Here is an 18,355-nt window from a genome sequence, read left to right as displayed (position 1 = left end):
GGAAGGAGCTTTTTAGTTGAAGATGAAAAATCAATAAAATACAATGATCAATAAAAATAATATCATTCCTGCCATAATACTGGGATCAAATTCAGGTCAAGATTCACAGTGGGCACATTTACCCACCAAGCCATCTCACCCAGCATGGATGGCTAACTCACCTTGACTGGACCAGTCATTGGTAATGCAAGATTAACTAAGAGAGAATAGTTACTCCTGAGAATGGTGGTGCCATCTCCTGGGCCAGGCTCCCAAACTGAATGAGAAAGGAAGAGGAGGCTGGGGCTATGGCTCAGTGCTCCCCTGGTACAGAGTCCTTGCCTGGCACGCACAAGGTTCCAGCATCACAAAACAAATTAAATAAAACAAAAAACGCAGTCAGCCAGCGGTGCCGGAAGAAATTCGGCATTTCTCCATTCTGGTCTGCTGAGATGTGAACAAGCAGCGACCTTTTGTGGCTGCCTCCACGCAGCTGCCTACAGTCACGCCTGCCTTGCCTCCCGGCCCGTAATGGACAGCCTTGCTTCAGACAGTGGGCGCCAATAAACCTCTCCCTGCTGACGCTGCTTCCGGCCAGGTGTTTGTCATGACCGACGAGACAGGTGCCCGACAGACCTTAGCAAGCACAGGAAAGAGGGAGTGAACTCTGGAGGAGGCAGGGTCCAGGGACCTGACTCCTGCCGGCTCTTCACGCGTGGGTTACCTTGATGAGCGTGATGCCCAGGGCCTTCTTGGGCACCTTGCCCGTGATCTCATCGCAGATCTTGTGGATGAACTGGTGGGGGATGACAAACACCAGCAGGTCCGCATCCTGCACGGCCTCGCTGAGATTCGGGACAGCGACCTGCGGCAAATCGGGAGACGGGTAATTCCGCAGAAGGCCAGTTAGTCCGTCCCCTTGCCCCTTCAGAATGCGCACGGCCATGAGGCTCTGCCGCCTCCACCCCATTCTTCCTAGGAAAAGGACCCTGACGTGTCCTTTTCCTTTTAATAAGTGTTGCTTAAAAATTACATCTTATTTATTTGTTGGTGTGTGTGTGTGTGTACATGTTGTGGCATGCCTGTGGAGGTCAGAGGACAACTCAGGTCTCTCTTCTGTGGAAGTTCTGGGCATCAGACTCGAGTCACCAGGCTAGGGTGCAGATGCCCGCTCTATTGTTCTTATTATTGGTTTTTGAGACAGGGTCACGCTTTATTGTCCAGGCAGTCCTGGAGTCACCATGTATCCTGGGCCACCTCCTCCCTCAGCCTCTCTTTAATCCTGGATACCAAAGTGCTAAGGCAGAAGGATCAGGAGTCCAAAGTTATCTTTGGCCATGTAGCAAGTTTGAGGCTAGCCTGGGCTATATAAGGTCAAAAGGTCACAAACCAAAACCTCACTTATGTGTACAGACATACGGATTTTAATCTTAACGAGAACAATGCTTTTTAAAAAACTTGCAGAGCTCAGCAGACAGATGAGAGACAATGAAAAGCAACTCCCGAGGGGCAGTTGAAGCTGGCATGCCAAAGCCTTCACCTGGCTGAGCTCCAAACACGAGTTCCCAGTGGAGAGCAATGAAACCAGATCGACCATTGCTCTTCAATGACAGGAAATAACAAGTGTCTTCTCTATTTAGGTCTAATGAAATCACACTCTGAGACCAGCCAGCTTTTAGTGAGCCAGTGAAAATGCTAAGTCAAAAATGGGCGGTCACTGTCACAGAAGGTTCCCGAGCAGGGCCCTCAGGTAGGGCAAGGTGTGCGGTGGGTTAGGTCCATGCAAGGTAGACTTGGACCCTGAAGTCATAGCCTCACTGACAGACATGCATAGCAGTGCTGGGCTAGCAATGGGGCTCTGTTAGCAGAGAGCCTTCTCAGGACTCGTGAGACCCTGAGTTTGATCCCCAGTACCACCTAAGCCAGGGGTGGTGGGCTGGGGAGGTGGAGGCAGGAAGATCAGGAGTCCTCAGCTATATACCAGATTCGAATACATGGGACCTAGTGTCAAGGGTGCCAGAGAGATGGTTCAGCAGTTTCTGCTGCTCTTGCAAAGGACCAGGGTTCGATTCTCAGCACCAAGATGGTGGCTCACAACCATCTATAACTCCAGTTCCAATGGGTTCAGCACCCTCTTCTGACCTCCATGGGCATCAGGCATGCATGTGGTACACAGACATACATGCAGGCAAAATACTCATACACATAAAATCTTTTCTTTAAAATATAAAATCTTTTTTAAAATGTTTAGTTCAAAGGAAAATTATAGCCAGGTGGTGGTGGCATACTCCTTTAGTCCCAGCTCTTGGGAGGCAGAGGAAGGCAAATCTCTGTGAGTTCGAAGTCAGCCTGGTCTACAGAGCAAGTTCCAGGGCAGCCTAGGTTGTTAAACACAAAAACCCTTAGGAAAAAAAAAAAGAAAGAAAAAGAAAATCAGTTAAAAAAAAAAAGAGCTAGAAATCCTGTTTGTACTTTCTTCTCAAGTCACAAGGAGACAGTGCTTAAAAATGAGCCTGGGGTACAGAAGCCAGGAGAGAGCCTAGAGGAGAGAGAGGTGGTGCGGTAGAATTGTCTGTATTCTGTCAATCATGTTTTAAATAAATGCTGATTGGCCAGGCAGGAAGTATAGGTGGGACAACCAGGCAGGAAGTAAAGGTGGGGCAATGAGAACAGGAGAATGCTGGGAAGGAGGAAGCCCATTCCTCTCAAGTCCTGGCCCATACACGGAAGAAGCAGGATGTGACCTGCCCCACTGAAATAGGTACTGAGCCATGTGGCTAACATAGATAAGAACATGGGTTAATATAAGTTACAACAGTTAATAAGAAGCCTGAGCTAATGGGCCAATTAGTTTATAACGTAATATAGACCTCTCTGTGTGATTTATTTGGGGCTTAGTGGCTGTGGGAACTGGGCAGAACAGAAACTCCAACAAGAAGGCCCTCATGTTACAGAGAAGACCAAGAGATGAGAGAGAGGGCCTAGAGGGAAGATAGAGAGGGTCTAGAGTGAAGAGAGAGAGGGTCTAGAGGGGAGAGAGGGCCATGCATGTATTGTGACCTTAAGGTTCCAGTCCTATGTACAAATGGCTTCCAGGAGCACTTTCAAGAATAGGGTCACATAAATGTCCACTCCAGAGAGCAAATGTTCATTTGGATACAACTGCAGGGCATTAACTGAGTCCTGGGTGTGAGCCTTTGCCCCATCTACACTGCCTGGGGAGGGAGGTGGTGAGTGAGGATGCCCAGGATGCCCGGCTGTCTTATTTGATGCCTGGGGAGGGAGGTGGTGAGTGAGGATGCCCGCTGTCTTATTTGATGCCTGGGGAGGGAGGTGGTCAGCAAGGATGCCCAGGATGCCCGGCTGTCTTATTTGATGCCTGGGGAAGGAGGTGGTGAGTGAGGATGCCCAGGATGTCCGGCTGTCTTATTTGATGCCTGGGGAAGGAGGTGGTGAGTGAGGATGCCCAGGATGTCCGGCTGTCTTATTTGATGCACGGTGCTTCTTCCATTCCTCAGTGCGCAGGCTCCTAATCACCCAGCAGCTTCACATTCCCTACTATTAATCTACCTGCCCCCAAGGCACAGATTTATAATCTCAGCTACGCAGGGGAGTGAGGCAGGAGGATCACAAGTTCAAGGCCTGCCTGGGCAACCTAGGGAGCTCATGTCTGAAAATAAAAAGGACAGCACCATGGTAGTACCCTGGGTACCTAGAAAGTCAAAAGCGGAAAGCCAGAGTTCCAGGCACAGGACAGGTGGAGGGGGCAAGTTCCTTGGTGGCTGGCACAAGGAAAGGAGCATGACAGTGAGGTACCTGACCCACAGAGGGGAAGGAGCCAGCCTGCACCGCAGAGACCCTCTCTCAGTCTCCCAACTCCCCTGCCCCAGTGAGCAGGTGTGACGTCCTGGGTTTGATTCTCAGCACGGCGTGACCTGAAGCTGCAGTGTTTGTACTTAGCAGGTGAAAGCAGGAAGACCACAAGCTCAGTGTCATAGGTGCACGAGGTCAGCCTGGGCTACATGCATGCAAGTCTTAGGGTGGGGGGAGCCTAAAACTTCAAAAGCATGTTAATTAACTAATGAAACGGTCATTGGGAAGGGCTCTAATCCTACACAGTTGTTGTCCTTGTAAAGGGAGCAATGAGGCTGGGAGGGGTAGCTAGGTGGTTAAGTGAACGTGCTGCTCTTCCAAGAGGACCAGAGTTTGGTTCCTAGCACCGATATCAGGTCCTTCACAGCCTCTGCCACTCCAGCTCCAAGGGATCCAGTGCCCTCTTCTGAACCTGATGCACACACGGGCACAGAGCACACACGCATTTCCACAGAAGAAACACAGGACCTATCTCAAAGAGCAAACCAACCAGAATCCAAGACAAGCAGAGCCAATCAAGTGACATTGGAGACATGGGGGAAACGGAAGGTTGCTTTGCCTCTCCCAGGTCAGACATGCTGAATCTTTCCCGGTAAGACCAGTGCACACAGATTATTAGAGATGGGTTGATCGGGATATCAGAATTAGCCAGTAAGGGCTAGAGCTAAAGGGCCAAGCAGTGTTTAAATGAATACAATTTGTGTGTTGTTATTTCGGGGCATAAGCTAGCCAGGTGGCTGGGGTGCTGGGGACGCAGCCCCGCTGCTCCTATTACAACAGTCCCCCACCCCCACCAGGTCTTACCACGTTTTCTGGCAGCTTGTGTCCAGGGAGATATTTCACGTTTTCGTGGTCATTGTTGATGATGTCTGTCAGCTTCCTCCCGTTAACGGTTTCCTCGAAGACCCACATCTTGACCGTGGAGGCGAACTTCTGCAGGTTCTTTACATTATTTCCAATGATTTTTGCAACAGCTGATCCCCTGCAAGGAGACAGAAGAGGGAAAAAAATGTAAACTCACTGGAGAAGAGAAAAAAGCATTTGACTGAGATGCAATTGTTTGGCGTTTTGATCCTCAGACTTCATGAGTCAGCTCAAGGTGAGTGGTGTATGTGCGGACTCAGATTTTCTCATACAACCCCACCCCCCTCACCCGACTGAAACCCGTCCTGTTATAAGGGAAATGCCAGCATTTGGTACAAAGTTCAAAAATAAACCAGAAGCCTGAGGCGTAGCTCAGTCAGTGTCTGACTAGCATGCACAAAGCCCTGGGTTTGATCCTCAGCTCTGCGTAAACCAGGCAGGTGGCACAAGCCTGTCATCTCAGCACTTAGAGGGTAGGGTTAGAAAGAGGGGAATTTCAGGGTCAGCCTTAGCTACACAGAGAGCTGAGGGCAGCCTGGGAGACAGGAGACTCTGTCTCAAAAAAAAAAAAAATTCCTCGAATCTATTAAGAACCAGCATGTCTCGGTGCAGTGTCACAAGTAGGACAGAAATTCTGGGGAAAACGTGCAAAGGTACAAGAGAGGGTTTGGCGCCTGTAAGGAGGCTTAGCTACAGCTCAGATCAATCAAGGAGATTAAAATGTAACCACTGTGGAATTAACTGTATCCTATTAAACCACAGCAGAGCCACCTCTGTGTGAGAAAGGAGACGCCTGCACCAAAGGAAACAGGCCATAGGGTGGGTCCCCATCGCTCCACACCCCACACCTCTGGATGGCCTCTGGCCCTCAAAGTCCCTTCCTCTGCTTTGATATCCAGTGAGAGATAGAATTCTGAAATCCTAAGGAGTTACCACAGTCCTCAGGTAGCCCCATGCTGTGGGACAATGGTTTTACCCTGTAAAGATTTTATTCTTTTTTTTTTATTTTTTTAAATATATATTTATTTATTTATTAAGTATACAATATTCTGTCTGAGTGTATGCCTGCAGGCCAGAAGAGGGCACCAGATCTCATGACAGATGGTTGTTAGCCACCATGTGGTTGCTGGGAATTGAACTCAGGACCTTTGGAAGAACAGGCAGTGCTCTTAACCTCTGAGCCATCTCTCAGCCCTAAAGATTTTATTCTTGTACTTGTTTAATAAAACACTGATTGGTCAGTAGCAAGGCAGGAAATATAGGCAGGGTGACCGGGCAGGAAGTAGGGAAAGAACAGGAGAATTCTGGAAAGAGGGAAGTTTCAGTCTGCAGTCATCACCCAGACACAGAGCAAGCAAGATATGACTGCCTCGGTGAAAAAGGTACCAAGCCATGTGGCTAACATAGACAAGAATTATGGGCTAATATAAGTTATAAGAGTTATAAGAAGCCTGAGCTAATGGGCCAATCAGTTTATGATTAGTGTAGACCTCTGTGTGATTTCCTTGGGACTGAATGGCTGTGGGTGGCGTGGCTAACACAGAGGGACCCAGTAGGACAGAAAACTCTGCTGGGCCTGGCTACTGTGCCCTTGTGTTAAGCTGTGATGGTGAGCACCTGACCTCAGCTGAGCCGAGTGGCTTCCGTCTGTGGTGTCTGAAATGAGAAACTGCTGCCTAGAGGACTTTCCTGGTGTGGGCTCCGGTGTAAGAAAATGATAAAGAAAGTAGATGCGATACTTAGTTCCTTCCCATAACTCCAGCATTGAGGAGGCTGAGCCGGAAGGATGCCTGTCACTCATAAACAGTGGGCTCCAGGCCAACCTGGGTGACAGACTGTGACCCCATCTCAAAAAATCAAGCAGGCAAAAGTGGTGAGGAACACTCTAAAATCCCAAGGAATTCCGAATTTCATGATGGTGTGTTCACACGAGTGTGAGGGCACGCCTGTGTGCAAGTGTGCAAGCAGCTTTGCCGGTGAGAGACAGAGACGAGGCGGTGGTGGGCAGAGTTATGTCGACCTTGCCTTGGGGGAGGCACCAGATGGGCCTCACCTGGGAAGAAGCTGCGCCACTTCAGGGACGGAAGTCCCGGAGCCAAGACCAGTCCAGAGTGTTTACTCAGGAGCATCAACCCCACCTTCCCACCCACGCAAGAACTACGTTCAGCCTCAGGCCTCAGAACACACACTCGCTCACAATTCTGCCCGCTGTGCCAATGAAATCTGTGAGCCCAGCACTGGGGGTGGAGCTAGGGGGAAATCAGGTGCTGAAGGTCGTCCTCAATCACCTAGGGAGTTGGAGCCTGGGCTACCTGAGACTTTTTTGAAAAGCAAATATGAGACAGAGGCAGGAGGACATCTGTGAACGTGAGGCCTGGGCCAGCCAGGGCTACATTTTTTTTCTTTTCTTTTGTTTTTGGGTTTTTCAAGGCAGGATTTCTCTGTGTAGTTCTGCCTGTCCTGGAACTCTGTAGACCAGGCTGGCCTCAAACTCAGAGATTCACCTGCCTCTGCTGGGATCAAAGGTATGTGCCACCACTGCCCGGCTGTGAGACCCTTTCTTAAAACAACAAAACCCAAATCAATGCTATACAAAAAACCCAACCAACTGGATAAATACATGGGAGATGGAGACATGGCTCAGTGGTTAAGAGCACTGGCTGCAGGGTCCAGCTCTTAGTTGTTGGGAGCAGTGAGACCCCAGATCCTGAATTTCTTGTAACAACTTGTTTTCCCCTGATCTGAGTGCCTACAGCTGCTCTAAGCACGAGACCTTCAGGAGTTCCTGATGGCAGGAAAGTGGTTTCTGGTGGGTTTTGGGGCGTGGCTATCTCTATATAATCTGCCCCTGAACACAATAAAGGGGGCATTCTTGGGCAATTCAAGGATGACCCGTGTTGCTGTCAAAAAAAAAAAAAAAGCACTGGCTGCTTTTGCAGAGGACCCAGGGTCAAGTCCAGCACCCAGATGGTGACTCCTAATCATGTGTGACTTCAGTTCCAGGGAATCTGTGATACCCTCTTCTGATTTCGACTGTACCAGACACATACATGGTACAGACATGCTCTCAGGGGAAACACCTGCGGGGACATAACTAAGGTCCTCAAACTTGTGCAGTAAGCACTTATACCAACTGAGCCACGCCCTAGCCCCTGCTCTCTCCTTTCACCCAGAAGGAAAGGGGTCCAGGGAGAATGAGCGTGTAGCCATAATGTCCACCACCTGAGCTCCTATCCCTCCCATGCCTGCTCTGAGCTGTGCGGTTTATCAGGCAATCAAGGACGTTGGTGAATTTTCTATTAAACAACATCTAGTCTCCAGTCCTAAGAGCAATGCATGAAAGAGGCCAGAGCGCTAGGAATAATCCCATCCCGCCACCCAGGCAGAACCACGGTCTACACCGCGTGTGATTCTCTGCAGTTAAAGGGCTTTTGGAATACAGCCCAGTGCCAGAGATACAAACGTGAACGGCGAAAGATTTTAAGAATAGATTCGACTTGGTGCAATGTTTATTTGATCTCTGGGTAGAGAAGCTTTCCAAGTTTAAACCCAAAAGAGGAAACCACAGAGACAAGGAGGAAAAAAAAAATCAATGTGAACATTTCACTTAAAGGAAAGGAGGACGATAACAGGGCTTCTGGCAGAGGACGGTGCTCACCATGGGATGGCCCCTTAAACAAAAGGCGGCACGTGGCTGGGGAGGAAGTGCGATGCCCTGGATTCCATCCCCAGCACCGCACAAACTGGTTTTCTAGGCAGCAAGTTCCTTTACCTGCTAAGCCTCTTGTTGGCCTCCCACTCCCACGCCACCCCCATTTCCCAGCTGCAACAGAGTATCACATGGTCCAGGCTAGTCTCTAATTCCATTTGTAGCTGAGGGCCGAGTGTGTCTTCACCTCCTGGGAGCTAGGATCACAGGTTAGTGTCCACGACCTCCTGCACACCAGACAAGCCCTCTGCCAACCGAGTGTCACAGGGTTTGTGCCCAAGGTTTTCTGCCTTCGTCTTCTATTTACAGGCTCTCAGCGGACAGCACATCCTAGTAAGAGAACAAGGAAGCCAGCTCCCATAGCTGCACCATCAATTGCTGGAGAGATGGCTCTTGGATAAGAACTTGCCACACAAGTGTGAAGACTGCAGTTATCCAGACCCCACAAAGCCAGGAAGGAGAGGGAACCACTTGATATACCAGTTCACAAGAGGCAGAGACCGGGGACCCCAGGGCAAGATGTGTAGCTAGATAAACCAGAATGTGTGAGCTCGAGGCTTAGGCATGGAGATCCCCAGATGAGAAACTATGTCTGACACCAGCTTCAGGCTTCCACATACACACACATGAGAACACAAATATACACACAAAGAAGAGGAGGAGGAGAAGCCAGGCTGTGGTGGCGCACGCCTTTAGTCCCAACACTCAGGAGGTAGAGGCAGGCTGATCTCTGAGTTCGAGGCTAGCCTGGTCTGCAGGGCTAGTTCCAGGACAGCTAGGGCTGCACCGAGAAACCCTGTCTTGAAAAACAAACAAACAAAAAAAGAGAGAGAGAGAGACCCCATGACTTAAGAGGTTTCCTTTAATCTTAGATGAAGGTGGCTAGGTCTGTAGGACATAGCGCAGGACATTGCTGTACAGCCAGCCAGTGTTCCGGCTGCTAGGCAGAGTTCTTGAAGACGCACATTCTTTGGTTTTGTTGCCTGTAGCCCATACAAACCGCTTCCTCCTTCTAGTACTGGGAAAAAACAGGTAGAAGCAGCCAGATGGTAAGAAGCAGAAGCTGCTCTACTGCCTGGGACAGCGTTTCTCAAGCTTGGGAGGAGGCTGGTATGTAAGCAGGGGAAATGGGGGCCCAGTTCCTTACCCCACTGACATTACATACAAGCAACACTTGTTCCCACTTGTTTGCTGAGCTCCCGGGGGTGGTGCTAATTGATGCTAGTTAGTTATAAACCAAGGGTATTGGAGACAGCTAGGTTGGTGGAATGCAGGTCTAGCATGAGCCCAGGAAGGCCTGGGTCCCTGAAGGGACACAGCGTAGCATGGCTGTAATTCTAGCACTAGGAGAAGAGGCTGGAAGACCAGAGCCAGTCTGCGCTATGATGAGCCTGCTGAAACACAAAAATGAACAACAAAATCCAACGCTTAAAAAGCAAGCAAACCAGCCAGGCGGTGGTAGCGCACGCCTTTGATCCCAGCACTCGGGAGGCAGAGGCAGGCGGATCTCTGTGAGTTCGAGACCAGCCTGGTCTACAGGAGCTAGTTCCAGGACAGGCACCAAAGCTACAGAGGAACCCTGTCTCGAAAAACAAAAACAAAACAAAAGCAAGCTAACCAGTCTGGAGCAACAATGGCTCGGTCTGTTAGAGTGTTTACTATGGAAACACAAGGACCTGAGTTTGAATCCCTGAACTCACACAAAAGAGCTGGGTATGGTGGTGCATGTTTGTAATCCCAGCTGGGGAGGTGGAGGCAGGTGGATTCCTGGGATTTGTTGGCCAGCCAGCCTGGGTCTGCTTGGTGAGCTCCAGGCTAATGGCAAAGCAGCAAACACAACATGAAGGGAAACGGGAGCCATCGAGATGGTTCTGTGGGTGAAGGCACTTGCTGTCGAGGCTGAGTTGGATCCCCAGAATCCACAAGATGGAAGTCGTCCCTTGATGGATGTCATTCATAAGATGTGGTGAACACACACATGCCCACACACTAAATATGTAAAGGTAGAAACATTTCTTACATTAACTCTATGGTCACATAAATAGGGTCTGCATAATGACAATACCAGCTGATATCCTAAAATGGACGGGGACCTCTCACAAGGTCTCACCTGGGAAATTAATGGCCACTAAGGGAGGGAGGATCAGTCCTCTACGCGCACATAGGAGTGGCACTAAGTGGACTCAGATGGTTGTATTTGTATACTTATGTATGTAACAAGTTAAAGAATGAAGTCATGAAGTTGAGAAGAAGAAAGGAGAACAGGGGAGGAGTTGGAAAAGGGAGAGGGGAGGTATAAATGATGGTAAATATAGGATTCGTGTGAAATTCTCAAAAATATTAAAGTATAAAATTCATAACTAAAAATAGCAACGTTGAACACTGTCCTGAAGAAGACAACCAAGGACAGACACACACACATACACACACACACACACACACAGAGGGAGAGAGAGAAAGAGAGAAAGAGAGAGAACATACTCATTTGTAATCTCAGCATTTGGGAGGCAGAGGCTGGAGGATCAATGGTGCAGGACAGTTGTCTCAGGCAGGAAGTATAGGCGGGACAACCAGACAGGAAGTAGAGGTGAGTCAATAAGAACAGGATAATTCTGGGAAGAGGAAAGCTTGGTTCACAGTCCTGGCCCATCCACTGAAGAAAAAAGATGTGACTGCCTCGCTGAAAAAGATACTGAGCCATGTGGCTAACATATATAAGAATAATGGGCTAATATAAGTTGTGAGAGTTAATAAGAAGCCTGAACTAATGGGCCAATCAGTTTATAGCTAATGTAGACCTCTGTGATTTCTTTGTGACTTAATGATTGTGGAAACTGGGTAGAAACCCCAGACAACAGATCAAGAGTTCAAGATCATTCTATAGAGGCAGTTCAAGGCCATCTTGGACTACATAGTGAGACCCAGTCTCAAAATATCAAAGGGGGGGGGCATGGATATCACAGCAGTAAAACACTTGCCTACCACATGCAAGAACCTGAGCTCACTCCCAACACAGCAAAAAGTGAGGGAGTAGAGGGGAGGAGGAGCTGGGCAGTGGTGGTGCACACCTTCAATCTCCCAGCACTCTGGAGGCAGAGGCAGGCAGATCTGTGATTTTTGAGGCCAGCCTGGACTCAAAAACTGTTCCAGGACAGCCAGAACTGTTACACAGAGAAAGCCTGTCTTGAAAAACCAAAAAAAAAAAAAAAAAAAAAAGAAAAGAAAAAGAAAGGAAGACAAATAATAGTATAATAGTAAGATATATAATCCCGTCATTTTTGAGAGATTTAGGTAGAGAGAATGCCAAGAGTTCAAATCCAATCTGGGCTATATCATGATACAAGGCAAGCCTGGACTACATAACATTGTTTCAAAAAGAAAACAAAACATGTCTGGTGCATGCCTCTAGTCTGAGTAACAGGAAGCAAAGGCAGGCATATCTATGAGTCCAAGGTCATCCAGGGTAGACACTTTAGTCCTGGTCACCCTAGAATGCACTGTGTGGACCAGTTTTTGGCCAATTCTTGATCCTTCTGCCTCAGCTTCACCAGTTGTGAGGTGTTGTGGAATGCTATTTCAACTAGGCAAAAATGTGTTACATTTGTTTATGGCGCAGAATATTACGGGAACTATGTAAAGATGTGCTACTTTTGTTTATTCTGCATGTGTTTAATTATGAAAAGATGGGCTGCATTTGTTTCACCTTGCCTGCCTAAGGCACCTGATTGGTCTAATAAAGAGCTGAACGGCCAATAGCTAGGCAGGAGAAGGGTAGGCAGCGCTAGCAGGCAGAGAGACTATGTAGGAGGAGAAATCTAGGCTCAGGAGAAGAGAGGAATGAGAAGGAGGAGGAGAAGAGAATGAGGGAGATACTCAGGGACAGAAGCCAGACAGAGGTCAGCCAGCAGACATGAGAAGCAGCGAAAGTAAGATAAACACGAAGAAGGTAACAAGCCCAGGCCAAAAGGTAGATAAAGAGAAACAGGTTTAAGTTAAAAGAGCTAGCCAGAACCCACGCCAAAGGTAGGACAAGCTTTCAGAACTGATAAGTGACCTTGTTGTGATCTGGGAGCTGATTGGTGGCCCAAAAGAAAACACCCAGTGCAGCTGGGATTAAAAGCTTGAGTCACTACACCCAACTGAACCACACTGCTGAGGCAGGCCAGATTGACTCTGTTCTCAGTTAAGAGATTTCACGCCAGGACAAGGACGGTGAACTCAGTAAAGATCCTATCAGCTGACTCTGGGGCTGGGACATTGAGCTCTCTTCCCCAACTCCTGCAATCCACAATTACAACCCTAATCTCAGACAGCAGGTACCTTCGATATTCTAAATAAGGATTTATAGACGCAGTCAGTTTAAGGCCTGCTGCCAAGCAGGTGACTGAGATAGAGACCCCTGGGAGCTGTCCCATCCCAGCTGCTCCTAGGTTACTGCCAGCCCTACCCTACCTGCCGGGGAAGGGTGGGTGCTTTTGGAGTTCTGTTCCGCAGTGACCTGAGGTCTGTATTTGACGCTATGTCTGAGTGATCTCCGGGCTGGTTTTTGTTAGAGATGGTTCTTTTTCTTTTTTAAAGTATTTATTTGTTTGTTTGTTTATTTATTATGTATACAATATTCTGTCTGTATGCCTGAAGGCCAGAAGAGGGCGCCAGACCTCTTTACAGATGGTTGTGAGCCACCATGTGGTTGCTGGGAATTGAACTCAGGACCTTTGGAAGAGCAGGCAATGCTCTTAACCACTGAGCCATCTCTCCAGCCCCTAGAGATGGTTCTTAATACATTTTATTACATTTGCTTATTTAGTTGGTTAGAGTGTGTGTATGTTGTGTGTGTGAGTGTGTGTGTGAGGCAATTGGGCTAAGACTTATCACTACAGCTTAGCTATACATGACCACACCTCTATTTACATAAATGCTCAATTGCTTAAGCAATAGTTACATTCCTGTGGCAAGGACCAGACATGGAAGAGAGGTCCAGCTCCTGCTTGAAAATGAGTAAAAGACTAAAGTCCTTTCACGGGAAAAATCTGCCCTTTCCCAAGGAAGGACCCAGCAAGACTGACTGCAGAGGCAACCCTGGTGTCAAGGAGTCTTTGGGCCACAAGCTGCACACGGCAATACTGGGGAGGCCGAGAGGCAGGCAGATCTCTGTGAGTTCAAGTCCAGCCTGGTTTTCATAGTGACTCCCTATCTCTCAAAAACAAACCAACAAAAAACAAAACCCCACATGGTGTGGCTTGCCTGTAACCTTAGTGCTGGGGAGTTAGAAGCAGGAAGATCAGAAATTCAAAAGTCAGGGCTGGAAAAAATCAGGTTAAAAACACTGCCACCCTTCCAGAGGCCCTGGGTTTGATTATCAGCATCCACATGGTGGCTCACAATTGTCACTTTGGTTCTAGAGGATCTGATGTCTGCCTCTGGCCTCCAAGGGCACCAGGCACACATGTGGTACACAGACATATATATAGGCCAAACACCCTCACAAAAGAATAAAACTTTTTAAAAAGTTATATAAATAAAAGCCTATTTATATATTAAAAAATAATTCAAAGTCATTCTTATTAACTAGGGCTTTATGAGAATCTTCCTTAAAAAGAGAAAAAGGGTGTGTGTGGTGGGGGAGGATACTGTTTAAAATGTAAAATCTAGGCTTGTGCCAGACTCCAGTTCATAAAGTTTGTATCTTTAAACCTTATCTTCTAAGCCCTTACTTATTTCATACCTGAGTTGCTTAATAGTAGAAACCAAGTCCTGTTCCTGAAAAGAGCAGGGCACCCTAAAGAACAGAGCACCCTAAAGATCATGCTACCTGCCGGGGCAAACCCTGGAGAGTATACTAACTCAGAGCTGAACACCCCATCTTCATCCCCTTTATTTTTTGAGGTTCCACTGTATTCTGGCTGGTCTAGAACTTGCTATGTAGCCCAGGTTAGCCTTCTATTTGTAGTGGTCTTAATGTCTCAGCCCCTCATGGGCAGGATTACAGACAAGAACCATTCTGCCCCTTTCTGGCCCCTTCCTCCCTGTTCATAGTTCCTCTAATTGGGACGCTCTTAGGAAGTGGGGATCCTCTCTCTAAGACCGAGTGACTCTGTACCCAGAGTGATGGCGTGAAGCCAACAGCTGTTTCTGTCTGACCTGGTATTTCATGGAGGCAGGCAGCCAGCACAAACCTTCCCAACAATTCTCAATTGCTGTGTCGCAGGCCAAGTTCTACTCCCTCCCAGAGCCGGATCGGACCAAGAATACAGCCAAGTACATCAGAATGAAGATGCTTCAGGCTAGCCGCCAAGCCTCCCTGAAGGGCCAGAAAGGTTGGCTTCATGATCCTTGCTCGGTCTAGTGTGGCAGAGTTGGGCCACTTCTGCCTGCAACTGACAAGCTGGGGAAAGGGCTGTCCTCTGTGGAGTTGGAGAGGATGGGGAAGTAACCTGGAGTAGGTGTCTGAGGCTAGCACCAGGGGACAGAAGCAGGAGAAGCAGGAGTTCAAGATCATCCTCATTTAGGACAAGGCCAACCTGGGCTAAGTGAGACCCAGTCTCAAATCAACAACAAAATGTGCTCAGTGGGTGCCTGCCCGGTAGCAGAGCCAGCAAGTTAGCTGACATTTCTCCGGAGTGACCTTGATATTGTAAGTGCTGTGCTGTGGTAATCCCCTCTGTATGCTATGAATATTTTATTTCCATTGGTTAATGGAAGCTGCTTTGGCCTATGGTAGAGCAGAATATAGCCAGGCTGGAAGAGATAGAGTAGGCAGAGGCGCCATGTTGTTGCCGAAGGAGAAAGATGCCACCGGAACCTTACCGGTAGACCATAGTCTCCTGGTGATACATTGATCAATAGAAGTGGGTTAATTTAAGATGTAAGAGCTAGCTGGAAATAGGCCTAAACTGTTGGCCAAACTGTTGTAATTAATACAGTTTCTGTGTGATTATTTGGGTCTGGGAAGCCAGGGACGAACAAGCAGCCTCCACTTATAGGGGTGAAGCCAAGCTGAAGGTCTATATGAAGCCTTGATGAGGATGTCTAAGAGTCCCATTTAATGTGACACAGAAGTGCATGGGGGCAGCAGGTCAACAAGCTTGCCACGCAAGCCTGACGGCCTGTGCTGAGTCCCCAGATCTACGGAAGAAAAGAACTCCCAAAAGTTACCCTCTGAATTGTGCAGGAACCCTCGCTTTCTCTCACAAGCACACTTGTGGCGGCCATTGCAGTTACAGGTAGGTGGGTTTTGTGAGTATGAGGTCAGCTCTGTCTACATAGTGAGTAGTAAGACAAAGTTACATAGAGAAGCCCTGCCTCAAAAAACTAAAAATTTAAATAGTCAGCAGGCACAGCTCTTTAAACCTAGCACTCTGGAAGCGGAGGCTGGAAGATCTCTGAGTTTAAGGCCAGCCTGGTCTACTTAACAAGTCCCAACCACCCAGGGTTGCAGAGTAAGACCCTGCTACAAGAGCTAGTTCCAGGACAGGCTCCAAAAGCTACAGAGAAACCCTGTCTTGAAAAGCAAAACAAAACAAACAATAAAAAAAAAATTAGAGGCTGAAGGGATGGCTCATTAGTTAGGAGTACTTGGCTCTTGTAGAGGACCTGAGTTGAGTTCCCAGCACCCATACGGTGGCTCTCAACCATCTGTAACTTCAGTTCCAGGAAATCCCATGACCTCTTCTGACCTCCGCAGGCAACAGACACGTATTTAGTGCACTTACATATTTGCAGGCAAAACACTCAGACACATAAAAATAAAACTATAAAAAAAATCACAATAAAAATTAAAAGTATGACTTTGAATTTTTGATTCCCCTGCCTGCCCCCCACCCCATCCAAAGGGCTGGATTCCGGGCAAGTGCTACCACAACCCTAACACACTTGGAGTCTGGTTGGGAGTGAAGCTGCTTCTTGGAGGTAGGAGAAGAGAGGCCTTGGCGCTTGATCAAGCAAGGGCAGAGTGGATGTATTTTAGCAACAGTATTCTGTTTATGTTAAATGAGAGTGGTGTGGTGCAGGGAGTTTCCTCTGTGGTAGAGTGGTCACTAGCACTCAGGAGGCACTAGGTTCAATCTCCAGCATAATCAACAACAAAACTTCCCCCTGGGCACGCTAGAGTTTGCGCTCGTCTTTAATGACAGCCCTCAGGTGTCTGTGGATTGAGGCCAGCTTGGTTCACACAGCAAGTCTCAGGCCAGAGCTGCAATAAGACCCTATCTCAAAAGAAAAAAAAAAGTTTTCAGACATTCATTATTTAGCATATGCCAGGCACCAGGTAAAGAACTGGGGGAGAGTGGAAACAGATAAGTAAAAGGTGGGGCCAACGCAAGGGCAGAGGTCAGCAATGGGAGCCTCGGAGAGGCCACCCGCCCAGCCTCAATGGAAAAGGACAGCCAGGTAAGGTTTCTTCCAAAACTGCTTTCTGAGCCAAGTCTTCAAAGAGTGTGACTAAGACCAATCAAATGGTCCCTACGACTCCTGCACTGTACAGCTTCTAGAAGCAGGAGCCGTGGTGTGAGTCAGACCACAGGAAAACACATGGGGACAGGAGCTAGGAAACGTTCCACCTTCCTCCCTGGGCCGCAGGAAAAGTCTGGAACACACCAGCACTATGTTCTGACTCCTTGTCACCAAGCCCCCAACTTCTGTGTCAAGTATCACCGAGTTATCGAAACTACTGGAAGAGCTTGAAAGCATCAAGCGCTTTATTTGAAGTCAAATCCAGCCCAGTGGAGAAAGAAGCTCTGCAAACACCTTCCCCCAGGACCTTCATGTCCCAGCAACGAGGCCACGGGGGACCTGGACCCCCTCCCTGAAGTTAGCATGACCAGGAACCAGTTGCTAGAGGAGGTGAGAGCCATATCTTGAAGGACAGCGCCTGCCCCAGGTAGTAAGAACCCTTTTCCACCTCTTGTGCCTCCAAACTGCAGTAAGAACGACTGAGCCCTCCTCCAATTCCACCACAGGGTGATCGGTCTGGAACGGAGAACGCCCTTAGGGTGTTTTGCTAAATCCACGGGCGTGGCAAGCAGGTGGCCAGTAGCCGCACAGTTACTAGGGCGCAGACAGGTGCCCGCAGGCACGGTACGCGCTGCCACCCTAGCCACCCGTGCCAGGCACCTCGTGCGCTAGTGCCTTGGTGTCCTCTGGGCGTGCAGTGCCCAACCGGGACATGCGATCGCAGGCCCGCCTCTCTGCCTGCCCGAGGAGCCCTGGTGTCTGTACTGAAGCAGCGGGCTAGCAGCCCTGGCCAGCCCGGAACCGGGGCTTCCTGGAGGCGGAGCCCGCGCCGCCCACCCGCCGCTGCTCACCAGTTCCCTGAGCCCACGATGCACACTTTCAGAGGCGCCGCTGCCATGGCCAAGCCGGATCGCTGCTGCACACTCTGCTTTCCAGGGCCCAGCCGGGTCGTTGCAGCAAGCCGGATCGCTGCTTGCACGCGCAGTGCCTCCCAGGCCAACTGCTTACCTCCACTGGAGCGGCCTAGTGTAGCCGCTCCGGGCGACCCCGCCCCGCCCTCCTCTCCGCCAATGGCCACCGCCACCCAGCCTGGGTGCCTAGGGCCACAGCTGACAGCCGGGAGGACCCGCCCCACCACTCCCAAGAACCACTGCGCACGCCTGGTCCAGCCTGGTGGCCTGGTCAGCCTCCCGTGTCGCCCCACCCCTGCCCGAGGAATGTTGGGATGTGTAGTCCACCTTCCTGTGGGCTCCGGGACCGTAGTTCTAGGTGCGCCACGTGCAGGCCGAAGTCATTGCGCAATGACTTTAGCTCCGAGCGCCCGCTGCTGTGTTGCACTGCCCGGAAGGAGCAGGACCTACCCGGCTTGCAGAGGTGTCACCTATTCGCTCTCGGCGCAGGGAGAGCTGTCACTTAACGGTGGACAGCCCAGAGAGGCTAAAAGGTTGACTCTCAATTCACTCAGATTTGGGCTCGGTG

The 18,355-nt window shown here is 49.2% G+C and overlaps 1 protein-coding gene across 1 annotated transcript in view; it reads right to left on the bottom strand.

Annotated features, from left to right (window-relative positions):
• Positions 1 to 17,998, bottom strand: part of Gpd1l (glycerol-3-phosphate dehydrogenase 1 like) — a 39,397-nt gene extending 21,399 nt beyond the window's left edge. The window contains exons 1-3 of the mRNA XM_041677248.1: positions 17,728 to 17,998; positions 4,657 to 4,834; positions 704 to 844 (exon numbers count right to left, since the gene is read on the bottom strand). Coding sequence (XP_041533182.1) covers positions 704 to 844; positions 4,657 to 4,834; positions 17,728 to 17,774 — 366 coding nt within the window. The 5' untranslated portion in view covers positions 17,775 to 17,998. The remainder of the gene's footprint in view (positions 1 to 703; positions 845 to 4,656; positions 4,835 to 17,727) is intronic.
• Positions 17,999 to 18,355: the final 357 nt, after the last annotated feature.

The sequence above is a fragment of the Microtus oregoni genome, unplaced genomic scaffold (genome assembly GCF_018167655.1).
Source record: "Microtus oregoni isolate MIOR12 unplaced genomic scaffold, Mior012 000028F_ref0000031, whole genome shotgun sequence".
In the NCBI taxonomy this organism is placed as follows: Eukaryota; Metazoa; Chordata; class Mammalia; order Rodentia; family Cricetidae; genus Microtus; species Microtus oregoni.
This window is presented reverse-complemented; position numbering and strand designations above follow the sequence as displayed.